The following is a 13,299-nucleotide window of genomic DNA, read 5'->3' as shown; positions in this document are numbered from 1 at the left end:
CATGAAGCCTGCCTGATGTAGTTTACAGAAGGGCCGGGTGCCTCTCCGTCAAAAAAAATCCCTCTCGCTCACTAACACGTACTCCTCTTTTTCTGCATGTACTCTTTGTTCCTTCTCTTGAATGTGCTTCTAACCAGAGCCTTTTAAGTTTTCCACAAAGTGGTGTAATGCTGCAGGAGGAAGCTGCTCTGTTGCTCAGTGACAAAACAAACTGAATGTTTTGATGGTCAAGGGCAGCATTGTTGCTTTTCATCAGTGACTAAAAGTCACATCACTGGACCAGTTCAACAAACAGTTCAGCAAGCGTTCAGCAGAAATACTCACAATCCACAACAGTAAACCAGCAGTCTCGGTGAAACAATTAATAACTTCATAAGAGCTCAATTAAATGTTTGACACCCTGACAGTTTAATTTAGGGACAGTGCACTGTGAGTGGTGCTACTATACCACGGTGTTGCATTTGCAAAGAACAGAGTCCTATATAAAAAAGGACCTCCTGTCTGTTACAGGAAGCGTGGCTGTGGGTGTGACTGTGTGTTTGTGCAGGTGTGTCTGTGTGTGTGCAAGGAGATGAAGCCCTTTGTTATTGCCTTGAAACCTCCATCTGATATAGACTGACTGGGTGAAGAATCTTAGGTTTTAATTTAGATCAAAGCCTGCCATCTGGTCTGCCATGTGACTTGCAGCCTGTCAGAAGAAAAGAGAAAGGCAGGTTTTTATGTGGTTATTATAATCCAGTAATGGACTCATTTTGTTCTGTGTAATGTTTCACTTGCTAATAATTCAGGCTGGATTTCAGAACATTGTAGAATATTATTTCATGCTCACTGTAATTCCTCCAGGTGTTCTGGAAGGTGCTTCTGTTAAATTCCTACCTCACTAATTCTTCACCCACTGGCTGATGACACGCCCTTAGACTGATACCAAGCTGGATCAGGTTTGAACCAAACTGGGGGCAACTGATGGCTAGATTCACTAGACACTTTGTACCCAATGGTGTTTAAAAGATGCATGAGTGATGCCAGCACAGCATTGGGTGTGTAGGGTGGCAGTGTAGGGTGACTTCTGGATATGTAAGGTGACAGTGTAGAGTGATGGCCAGATTAATGAACGTGCTCCCTTCGCCGTTGGTTCTTTTGCTTCCCTTTTATTGCTTTCCAAGTTCTCTTTTCTTTCATTGGTTTCTAAGTTAACTCCTTTCCAATCCTTTCATACCTGTTGTTTCTCTCTTTTCTCACTTTCTTTTTCACAGGTTGAGTGAGGAAAAGGTGCTGGTGTTTGAATTTTTGAGTGGTGATGTAATGTGCTGTGTCATTTACACAAAGGCACACAGGAAGCTCAGAGGTGAATGGTAAATTGCAGGTTGACCCACCACCATAATAGGATATAATCACACCAAAACAAGCTTGTAAAGGCATGCACACAGACACCACAAAAGGACATAGGGGCCGAGTTGAAAATCTTAGCATATAAAGCTGAAACACTCTCATGCTTTTTTAAATAAATAAATAAATATATATATATATATATATATATATATTGCACACACACACACACAGAACTCAACTTCATTATAGGTTATATTGCACAGATGCAAAAAGATGCAATATTCTCAATTACCTCCAATTATAAAGCAGATCAAGTCTTATTTATATGTTTAGATGGCTTGCTTTTATTTTGGAGAACTGCATGAATTGTAGAGCAGTTTTCTAACCTAATGCTCCTGAAGCCGAGAGAACAGCAGCAATACCCAGCAACCTCGCCCTGGCTCCCAACTACAGCTGCATGGATTTAGTTGCTTTATTCCTCATATTGTTTGCAGCCAATGAGCAGATCCGTTTTGCCTGTAAAGTCGGCGTGTGGAAAAGAAAACGCGGGCAGACCCTGTAGCTGTCCTTGCTACCAGTGGCCTGCCAGCTGTGGTGGACTGCTGCAGTCCAGAGGTGGCTCGTTCTTCATTTGACAGTTTCTGCATCTTTTGCTTTTGCAGTACCTGATCAAGGTGAACGAGATCAAGACCAAAAAGGGTGTCGACCTCCTTCAGAACCTGATCAAGTATTACCACGCACAATGCAAGTAAGATATGAACCTCAAAACAACAGCACCTTGCTTGCTACCTGATTCATGTTTTATTACATTATATTGACTTCTAAACATTAAACTCCTTAACATGGTTACAATGTTGAGGGTGCTGGAATATTGAGGTTTGATTTTTGCTCTTGGGTAGTTTTTATTTTTTAACCAAGATCTCTTGAAAGTCCCAAGATGAAGACCTAAGAGTAAAGAAATGTTAGTGTTTTAGAGGTTAACAGGTATTGCCCAGAAAAATGATCATTCTCTCCACCTTGGCAAAATGAAAGAGCAGTATATTTACTTGGTCTCTTTATACATCAACAGGGATCTTCAGAGCACTTACCTTGTTATGTAATCATATTCCGGCAGAGCTCAAAAACACCATGAGACAACACTTCACTGCTTCACTGTTGCAGAATAATACAAGATCATAAATATGCATCAGAAATGTCCAGATAGCTCTCGCCAGCAGTGGGGAATTGTGGGTAGTGGGCATGTGTCTACACTGTTTGACCCTGGCCGTTCTGGCAGGTCGTTAGTGTTGGTGTGCTGTTAGTCACCTGCATCAGCCAATAAGACTGCTCATTTGAACTGCTTTCTGAATCTTAAATGAATGTTATGAGTATGTACTCAAGAATGAGGCAGAGGTTTCCCTTAGCTTGTTTGCTGAGAAATTCACCATTGTTTATTAGAGACAATAATTAAGTTAAATGTCAGAGTAAACTTTCTGTGCATTGGTGAGCACACGAGAAAGTTTTCCATGACATTAAAAAGCTAATCTTTAGAACATACTCCTTGATTTTATGTGCTGCAATTCATTTTCAGTTTCTTCCAAGATGGCTTGAAGACAGCTGATAAACTCAAGCAGTACATTGAGAAGCTGGCTGCTGACCTTTACAATGTATGTGCCCTGCATTTTAAACTAGAGCCATTTTTCTCACCCTTTGTGAACATCTGAGTGTGAATCATTTTCATCTAAGTAGCTCACTTTAATGACTATGACCACTCTCAGTAAGAGTCACGTTTCAGTTTTCTGAAGCAACATTATCTTTTTCCTCAGCAAAGTCAAGGCGTAAGGATATTTTGGCAAGGAGAGGCATGTGAGCCTGTTTGTACGACTCATTGCTTTTGTGGTTCTTAGATAAAGCAAACTCAGGATGAGGAAAAAAAGCAGCTCACAGCACTGAGGGATCTCATCAAGAACTCCCTTCAGCTGGAGCAGAAGGAGGTAGGTGGATATTGTGGTGTGCCCCAGGGTTCAGTTTTGGGCCAATTCTAATATTTGAGCATTAGCCGTAATTGTTGTTAGAACAAGATTTATTGTACAGGATATTTTATATTAATCCAGACTGCTGTATAATGGGAATTAGGAACAGGAACAAATGCTTCATTAACACATTTTTTTCTAACTTTGTAGATAAGGGTTTTTATTCAAATACTCATTTCTCTTTACACCCTGAATGTGTGAAAAGGAAGGTGCTTGGTATGTGAAATATTTTTAGATTTGTTTAGTGATAGGCTAATGGGTTAATATGTTTGAGAGTGAGATGGGGGGGGGGGGTGGGCAGCCAATGCTGTGCAATGCTGCTGGCCAGTATTAGGTAGGCCTTGCTGGTAACCAGTGCTGTGCCACACTGGTTCCTCAGTGGAAAGTCACTGAATGAGTTTATTAATAACTAATGTTGGGTGACTCCCAGAGGCTAAACATTCATGCCTTTTTACCAGTTACATGTACATGTAAGCACTGTCACATGCAGTATCAGTTAAACACACATACTGTATATTACATATGTGTATACTATATCTCGCTCTCTTTCACTGCTCAAGTGTACACACACACAAACACACACACACACAGAGAGAGAGCTGTATCATTCATGTGCAGTACTTTTCATGCTTTCTCCTGCCTCTCTCACTCGCTGCCTTGTGGGACTCAAGTCCAGGAGAGTAAGTGTTCTGCATGCACTGCATGCACTGTGGGTTGGTGAACAGCATAGACATCTGGAGCTATTGGTATAGGAAGAAAGTGCTTTTCATATTATGACTGAGACATATTGTGAAACATGGATTCATGTTTATCACAGCGTGACTGAGGGTACTCTGTTTTTAGATAGTTTGTATATTTAGTGTGTGTGTGTGTGTGTGTGTGTGTTTGTGTGTGCATGTGTGTACACTTGAGCAGGACTCCCAGAGCAAGCAGGGGTGCTACAGCATGCACCAGCTGCAGGGAAACAAGGAGTTTGGCAGTGAGAAGAAAGGATATCTACTGAAGAAAAGTGATGGGTAGGAGTACTTGGCCTGCAAACTGCAAACAAAACACTTTTCTAGTACTCTGTTTATGAGGGTTTTCCATAAATATCTGTATTTCTGTAGCAGAATACTGATATAGCCACACAAGAGCTTAATATAATAATAAAAAAAAACAACTTTTGGACTTCTAGTTATGTGAAACAAATTTTAAACTAATGTTTATTAAAGCTTTAAAAAAATATTTCCTCATGGGGACCAGAATGACTTAAACAGGGTGTTAAACAGGGTAGAGACATTAGTGTATGAAAACATGCTGCATCACTCCTCCACTTTCCAGTCCCTCAGACGGGAACCCGCCAGCCGACCTGCAGCCAAGCCCACAGCACGCTTGCTTCATGAGGGACCATTGTTCTGATCAAACTGCTCAGAAAGGAGTGAAAGAATATGCGACGCTACATAAATCTATTATTGATTACGAAGCAACCATCACCCTTAGGTGTCATTTCAGTGCTGCAGCGTGCAACAATTCTTGGGACTCTTGCAAAATATGATATTTTGGGACATCATCAGAGCATGTAACAGCATTTTTGCAACAACACTGCCCAGATATTACTCTCGGTGTGCTAGGAATCCTCAGACAGCCTCAGAACAACAAGGGCTTGCACAGTGCACAGAATGACAATGAGTTGTGGTGTGAAAACTATGCAAGCAGATTTGCGCTGATTGGCAGACAGATGCCTTTGAGCATGTCAGCAGTCAGCCAGGGCTAACGTTTGGCCTTCACTGACAGGCTGCGGAAGGTGTGGCAAAGGAGGAAGTGCTCAGTAAAAGGAGGCGTTCTCACCATCTCACATGCCACGGTGAGTTAAAAGCACACACACACTCACACACACACACACACACACACACACTCACACACACACACACACACACACACTCACACACACACACATTCACACACACACACACACACACACACTCACACACTCACACACACACTCACACACTCACACACACACTCACACACACACACACACACTCACACACACTCACACACACACACACACACTCACACACACACACACTCACACACTCACACACACACACACACACACACACACACATCCACTCACACACACACACACACACACACACACACACACACACACACACACATCCACACACACACTCACACACACTCACACACACTCACACACACACACACACACACACACACACACACTCACACTCACACACACACACACACACACACCCATCCACACTCACACTCACACTCACACACACACCCATCCACACACACACACACACACACACACACACACACACACACACACACACTCACACACACTCACATCCACTCACACACACACACATCCACACACACACACACACACACACACACACACACACACACATCCACTCACACACACACACACACACACACACACACACACACACACCCTTAAAAAAACACATTTCATTAAACCATCCGCAGTGCCATTCATCACCTATCTCGTTTTCTCTGTTTATTAGCTGCAGGGAATCCTTGCGCTCAGAAACTCTAGGCTTCCATGCCTTAAAATGACCTCGGAATACAAAATATGTCCGTGGGGGTTGATAACCTGTGCTAATAGGAAAGGGAACAGTTTGACCATGATTTAGACTTACCCAGCACTGTAATAACCCTCTCACACACTGGGTGCCTCCTCTTCACAGTCGGGACTTGCAAGTGAACTAAAGAGATATCAATAATGCTTAAATGTGAAACCATAGCAGTATAGTAGTGATGCTCACCCTTTCACCATGTCTGATTGGTGTACCTTATGGTGTACCTGATCACATGCTAAAAGCGCAACACCCCTGTACTGCTTGAAAGCACATAATGGCCAAATGGTGTGCTTTGTGTAGTTAATAAACTGTGATTTCTTAAAAAACAAGTATACGTTTGTTTTAGGGAAATATGCCTTTGATTTTTTGCTTTGTGTCAGTCGCATGATGTCCATATTTACATTTCGTAGATTCAGACTTAATATGTCATACAGTATTATAGTCAGGATCTGTGTTTGGATGGAGTTGGATGATAGTGCTGTCTGTGTATTAGTCTTGTAGTGTTGCTACAATAGTGTGTTCAGGCTATATGAATCCTCTGTGAAGCTATATGGATGAGCTATATCTGCTTTATGTCATGTTTTACCACTTATTGCATTATTATGTTCTTCACCATAATCCTCAAAGATGATCAACTAAGTTAAACAGCAACTGCTAGACGCAGACCATAAATATCATGTTCAGATGAGTTCAGCATAAAAAGATTTATTTGAGAAAAGGTAGATCTACTGAGTAAAGGATGATTTGAAAAACTGTTTCTGAACACATGTCCTTCTGCGTGTCTGTCCACAGTCGAACAGGCAGCCAGTCAAACTCAATCTGCTCACCTGTCAGGTGAAGCCCAGCACGGAGGAGCGGAAGTGCTTCGATCTCATCTCCCGTAAGCCTCTGGACTTCCCTAACCACTTTTGCCCATTTACCATTGAAAAAAAGACCTTAGGAAAGAGGATGGCACAGTCATGTGTTATAAATCAGATATCAGGAAGTGTTTTGCGCAAGTTCTGTTTCAGGCAGAATTACCACTGTTGGCCAATTTTAGTGATTTTCAGTGAAAAGTCTTTTTTTGGATGATTATTTTTGGATGGTCACTTAAAGGCTATAGGTTATTTTTCAGTACTTAAAGGATTGCACTAGCTCCTGCACACTTTCCTGCCACTGTGAATACATATGAGATCAAGGCTTCAAGGAAAGTCCAAAGAACAGTAAAGGAGAAAATAAACAAGCTTCATCCCTTCATGACTGATGTTTTCCTTTTCTCAAATTGATCCATTTAAAGGTGACTTGCTAAAGCTTCTGCAAAGGCTTCTGAGAAAATGCAGAGAGAAGAGAAATATGTCAGATTTGCAGTGTGGTGTACGTTATGATTGAACATTACTGGGCAAGCGATGCAGTCATAAGCAACACAAAATGTCCAATTCTTTCCAGTAACCAGAACGACTCTTCAGACATCTATGAACACAATTAATGACTAATGTGTGGACTAAAGAGGTGGATGGATTTTATGGTTTATATTATTTTGGTTATAGTAATTTATATTTTAGTTGCTTTGTTTTGCAGATAACCGCACATATCACTTCCAAGCTGAAGATGAACAGGAGTTTGTGATGTAAGATATTTATTATTATTATTATTATTATTATTATTAGTAGTAGTAGTAGTAGTAGTGGTGGTGGTGGTGGTGGTGGTGGTGTTGGTGGTGGTGGTTTATTTAAAACGTGGGTTATTTATTATGGGTTAGTCAAAGGTTACACATACTTTAAATCCTTAAATATCGGAAACGTGTCACTTGTTCTATATTTTTTCGCACTGATCTGAAATTGGTTATGACCATATGGGGCAATCTAAGGTTTGTTAAACCCATTTTATGCTGCAACTTAGGTATCCTCTTTGGTTAATTAACAAAGTTACAATGGGTTTGTGGCAAACTAGCATGTTAAGAGCATACCTACAGCACAGTGCATGTTAAGAGCATACCTACAGCACAGTAGGTATGCTCTTAACATCTAAAATCACTCAAAACTACAGGTTTGATTGTGCTGCTGTTTTTTTGTGTGGTTTTATTTTGTGAATTGTGTGTACTGAAAGGTTGAAAGAGATCCATCTGTGCATTTCTGTAGAAGTGGTGCTGAGTCATTTAGGTCACTGAAACCACCTGTCTTTTTTTTTTTTTTTCCACACCTCTTTTTTGTTCGTAGTCTATAGACTCGTTCCAAATGTCTCTGCCTCGCAAAAAGATACTCATTCATGCATTCATACACGTCGCATTTTTCCTCTGAATCCCCAAATCGAGCCTCTAACACCTACATTCCTCTGCGTCTTGGATTCATTGGTGCCTTCTTTAAATGGCCAAAAGCGTCCCAGGCTAGGGACACACTGACGTGACTAATGCAATGTAATGCAACTCTAGCCGGTATTTCCACATATTTTTTTAGAGTGTTTGAAATTGTTGGTATGTGTGTGTGTGCGTGCTAAGATGTTTGTGTCTGTTTACAGCTGGATCTCCGTGCTAACTAACAGTAAGGAGGAGGCGTTGAACATGGCGTTCCGAGGAGAGCAGACAGCCGGGGAGGATGGCCTGGAGGATCTGACTAAAGCCATCATCGACGACGTCCTCCGCATACCTGGCAACGAAGTGTGCTGCGACTGTGGGGCTGCAGGTGTGTGTGTGTGTGTGTGTGTGTGTGTGTGTGTGTGTGTGTGTGTGTGTGTGTGTGGAGACGCTGTGATTATACGTGTGCGCATGTGTGTGTTGAACTTATGTGCTTGTGTATGTCAGCCAAGTACTCCCACCAATCACTCTTCTTCATAAGATATCCCTTCTTCTTGCTGCCAAGCTCTTTGTGACCCTGTAGCTAGTGAGGGCTGTAGCCAACTTTACACACACGCAAGCCCATACGCACACAGCGCTGTCAGTATCGTGTTCTCTGTTAGTAAAGTAAGAGCTGGTCCAAGGATTCCAGGATGACTTGTGGTGCTGCTCTAGCCTAGTGCAGAGAAATGTATATGTACGCGAACACTTTGAATGCAAAACCGCTCATCTTCCTGTCCCGAGTCCGATGGCCCCAGAACCGGCGGCACACCCAATCAGCTGCTCACCGCCTTCCTTCCAGTGTCCTGCAACCAGTCAGAGTGGCTTTCCTCAGTGAAGGTGTCTCAGATTCGGGTGTCTCCGTGGAAATGGAGACGTCTGGACACGCATCGGTACTGACCGGCAGCTGACACCAGGGACGGACACGGAACTGAAGATGTCTGTAAGACACACAGCGCCACCGGCCCGGATGATTCCACTCATTTTCAGTCTGTGTAGAACAGTTCTTTCTCTGTTTGTTGCGCTTTATATCACTGTTTGTCTGGAGCCATTCCAGCTTGGCAGAGGACAATCAGAAGAAGCTAATGAGTGCTAACAGTCGTGTGTGTCCGTGTGTGTGTGAGGGAGCAGACAGCAGTGTCCTGGTTACTACTGTTACGTCACAGTGTTATGTAGCTAGTGCTGAGGACATCACCAGGAACCAAACTGAAGAGAGTCTGATTGGTAGAAGAGTCTGACTGCTGTCTCTCTCACCCAGTCAGGAAATCAGCAACATTTAACACTTGGTGAACAATGGTGAACATGCTGCTCAGATGAGCATCAGGCTATAACCTGTTTCTGGTGTATTCTGATTGCTGTTTTGGCATCATGTACAGTTCCACACCTACAAGTCAACCTTTCAGCATGATGAGGTTTGAAGATTATAACACTGAAAATGACAATTGTGTTGGCTTTGCATTTACTTTGGCAGCAGCGTCTAGTGCACACCTCTAAAGGGATGCTGTGCAGTCTTAGCGTCAGTGTTTTGTCAGCCCGGCGGCAGACAGGTATGCTCAGGATGCCTGCTGTGTTCAGGGCAGGGTAGGACAGCGGGCCGGTGCCTCACAGCCAAGAGATGGTGGTATTCATCTCTGGTATTCATCTCTCTTGGTGTAAGAAGCTTAAGGGTGCTTGTACTGAGATCAGCTTCAATCCTTATTTATTTTTTACTTATTTAATCATTTATTTATTAGTACAGCAGGAAATGCACTTGTTGGTTATACATACACCCGCTTTCTACAGTAAACATGCAGAACTCAGTAGTCTGTTTCCTTTTCCTGTGTGTGTGTGTGTGTGTGTGGGAGAGAGAGCGCGTGTGCGCACATGCATACATGTATGTGTCCGTCTGTTTGCGGACGTGTGTGCAGGAGGGAAATGTCACAGCAAGCTTTATCTCAGTTCCCAGATGCTTTCTTGTCCTATGCAAAATTCTATCAATGTGTACACTTTTCCACTATATCATAAGCCCAAGCAAGCCCCCTTGTGGGGAATGCCTGGAAATGCAGCCTCTCTTACTTTTGGCCTGATTTCATAATTTGCTTCTTAACCCTGCCAGATCCAAAATGGCTGTCAACTAACCTGGGGATCCTGACATGCATCGAATGCTCAGGCATCCACAGGGAGATGGGTGTGCACATTTCCCGCATCCAGTCCATGGAGCTGGACAAACTGGGAACCTCGGAGCTCTTGGTGTGTTGCTCGACTGACGTCGTACTCTCAAAAATAACAGTATGGTCTGGAGTAAATATTTTACACTTTTGTATTTGGCACATTTAAGGTTAGTTTCTTTTTTGCTCTTAGCTGGCCAAGAACGTTGGGAACAGTAATTTTAACGAGATCATGGAAGGGAATCTTCCTTGTCACTCTGCAAAGCCCACTCCAGGCAGTGATATGTGAGTACTCCAAGCCTCTGCTTTGCTCCTAAACATTTAACCTCCCCCTTTATTTGTTGTGTCAAGTAGTAAGCTCTAAGGTAATTAGATCTGCTGTATTTTATGAGGCAAAATAAAATAATTCTTTTGTTTCCTGCTGCAGGACAGTTCGCAAGGAGTTTATAAACGGTAAATACGTTGACCATAAGTTTGCAAGGAAGACGTGCAGCTCCGCAGCGGTGAAGATGAGTGAGTTGCACGATGCAGTCACATCACGTGACCTGTTGGCACTCATCCAGGTGTATGCTGAGGGGGTGGAGCTAATGGAGCCACTTCCTGATAGCGGACAGGTATGTGTAAATTAATTTTCAAAAAACTGTATGATTAGTTAAGAGGCTTTGATAACAAGTGTAAGAATGTGGTTGGAAAAAATGGCTGTAGACACACAAGACCTCTGAGCTGACCCTGACACTGCAGTGGCTGGTGTGCTTCTCCAGGGACTCCCCACGATAAGCGATCGATGCTGCATGTTTGGGTTGAAGCGCTTTTCCACCAGTGCTGTGTGTTTTCTGCTGTTCCTTGCAGGAGGGTGGGGAGACAGCCCTGCACTACGCAGTGAGGACCGCCGACCACACCTCACTGCATCTGCTCGACTTCCTGGTTCAGAACAGGTGAGGGGACAGTATTCACCAGGCGCCTTTGGGAAGGCCAACACTGAAATGGGGTGCCACTGATCAACTTTTTTTTTCCAAAGTTATTAGTAGTTAAGTGCTTGGCTCCTTTGTCACACCTGACTCCTAAGAAAACAGAGGGTGGAAAATCTGCAGTACCTGGACCTCGAGGGCCTTCACGTGTTCTGTTACTTAAAATAACAAGCAGTGATGTCAGAGCCCAGTCCAGAATCGAACCCCTCTGCAGTAGATCATTCACCCTCACTCTGAACCCTGACTTGTAGCAGTAGTTTCCTGTAAGGTTTATGTAGGTTTAGTCACAGGATTCCGTTCTCAGCTTTGTGATGTGGGCAGCAGAGGTGTGGTGATCTGGCTGTGCTGTGGCCCTGGCGCGGTGTGTTTGAGCCTGCCTACATAAGCGCTGAGACACGTGCTGGACTGCAGTGCTGCAGGGCAGCACATGGCCGTTTCTCACACGTTGCACAGGAAATGCACGATTCAGTTATATAAGATTGTGTGGATTGTCTTCATGTTGTCCGTGAGGGTGGTTGTCTTGTTGAGTTCACTGCCCTTGTGTGTGTGTGTGTGTGTGTGTGTGTGTGTGTGTGTGTGTGTGTGTGTGTGTGTGTGTGTGTGATGTAGTGGAAATCTGGATAAACAAACAGAGAGAGGAAACACAGCCCTGCACTACTGCTGCATGTATGAGAAGTATGAATGCCTCAAACTGCTCCTGAGAGGCAAACCTGCTACTGATATTAGTGAGTCTCTCTCTCACACACACACACACACACACACACACACACACAGAGAATAACTCCCACTGGGCGGCTCTAGGAATATGCAGTGTGCACCTACCATACCACCAATGTCCTGGGTTTTTTACATTTTTTATTTTATTCTTCCCAAACCGTTGTACCATTAAGGGGTTTGAGGACCTGGCCCTAGACCTGGCCCTAGACCTGGCCCTAGACCTGGCCCTAGACCTGGCCCTAGACCAGCATTAAAGCCCCAGGGAACTTCAGTCTGTTTTCTTGGCTAATCCTGCTCTTCTGGGTACAAAATATACAAAGTTAGTCCTGTGAATATTGTTCCAAAGTCCAGTAAATGACCAAATTATTTATTTTGCCAGAATTTCTTCCCTACTCTTGTAAAATTGGTGTAGGCTCCACTGACATTAACTTCAGGAGCTCTCAACTGGTAGTCAGTGCTAGGCAAAGTTATTTTGCAGAGACATCCAAGCGGTTTTTCACCACAAACATTTGTCTGTCTGTAGTTTCATTTTCATCCTGGTAGAAATCATAAAAACATAAAAACCTGCATTCAGTCAGTACTTATGAATGAAGCTGATCTGTATAGTGGAGCAGAATCCAAGAATCATCTAGGACTAATGAGCCAGTTTGGTTGCATTTATGTGTGGTGTTTTATCAAATTTCTGTGCTGTTTCTAACTTAAAATTAGTTGAACATTTTAATGTAATGCCCTATTTTGTAAGCATACAAACATTTTTAATATTTTACAATGTTTCCTGGGTCCTTAAAGGACATTACTTACCTCAAGCCTTATTTTAAAACACTAGCCTGCTCAGCAAATGCAGTGCAGTTGCTGTTTATCTACTAGCCTTCCATTTGTTAACTCATGTTTCTTTTCAGCCAATCAGAATGGCGAGACAGCACTGGATGTGGCGAGGCGGCTGAGGCTTGACCAATGTGCAGAGGCTGTGAGTAAAGCGAAACACTTTCATATATGGCACTTGTCCCTTTCCACTGCATTAAAGCCTTTTGCTGGTTGCATTTGAAGTGTACTTAAGCTTCTATATGTTTAGTTCAGGTCAAAACAAAGCGTACTTCTTGTGATGGTTCCAGTGATGGTAATCTCCTGTAAGATGCATTTCCAGTGCTGATAGTTTTGTACACTAGATGGCAGCAGAGAATTAAATAGAAAAATGAAGACTTTGTG

The 13,299-nt window shown here is 43.0% G+C and overlaps 1 protein-coding gene across 7 annotated transcripts in view; it reads left to right on the top strand.

Annotated features, from left to right (window-relative positions):
• The window catches only part of asap1b (ArfGAP with SH3 domain, ankyrin repeat and PH domain 1b), a 52,053-nt gene that overhangs the window by 30,181 nt on the left and 8,573 nt on the right, over nt 1-13,299 (top strand). For 4 of the 7 annotated variants that reach the window (XM_081718771.1, XM_035526309.2, XM_081718757.1 and 1 more), the window contains 14 exons: nt 1,992-2,077; nt 2,900-2,975; nt 3,216-3,302; nt 4,254-4,357; nt 5,115-5,184; nt 6,746-6,833; nt 7,511-7,559; nt 8,447-8,610; nt 10,357-10,490; nt 10,602-10,693; nt 10,836-11,022; nt 11,258-11,343; nt 11,986-12,101; nt 12,993-13,060. In XM_081718771.1, coding sequence (XP_081574897.1) covers nt 1,992-2,077; nt 2,900-2,975; nt 3,216-3,302; nt 4,254-4,357; nt 5,115-5,184; nt 6,746-6,833; nt 7,511-7,559; nt 8,447-8,610; nt 10,357-10,490; nt 10,602-10,693; nt 10,836-11,022; nt 11,258-11,343; nt 11,986-12,101; nt 12,993-13,060 — 1,407 coding nt within the window. The remainder of the gene's footprint in view (nt 1-1,991; nt 2,078-2,899; nt 2,976-3,215; nt 3,303-4,253; nt 4,358-5,114; nt 5,185-6,745; nt 6,834-7,510; nt 7,560-8,446; nt 8,611-10,356; nt 10,491-10,601; nt 10,694-10,835; nt 11,023-11,257; nt 11,344-11,985; nt 12,102-12,992; nt 13,061-13,299) is intronic. The other 3 variants (XM_027004351.3, XM_035526310.2, XM_081718761.1) reach the window with 1 other exon arrangement.

The sequence above is a fragment of the Electrophorus electricus genome, chromosome 1 (assembly GCF_041902795.1).
Source record: "Electrophorus electricus isolate QZ-2024a chromosome 1, ASM4190279v1, whole genome shotgun sequence".
In the NCBI taxonomy this organism is placed as follows: Eukaryota; Metazoa; Chordata; class Actinopteri; order Gymnotiformes; family Gymnotidae; genus Electrophorus; species Electrophorus electricus.
This window is presented reverse-complemented; position numbering and strand designations above follow the sequence as displayed.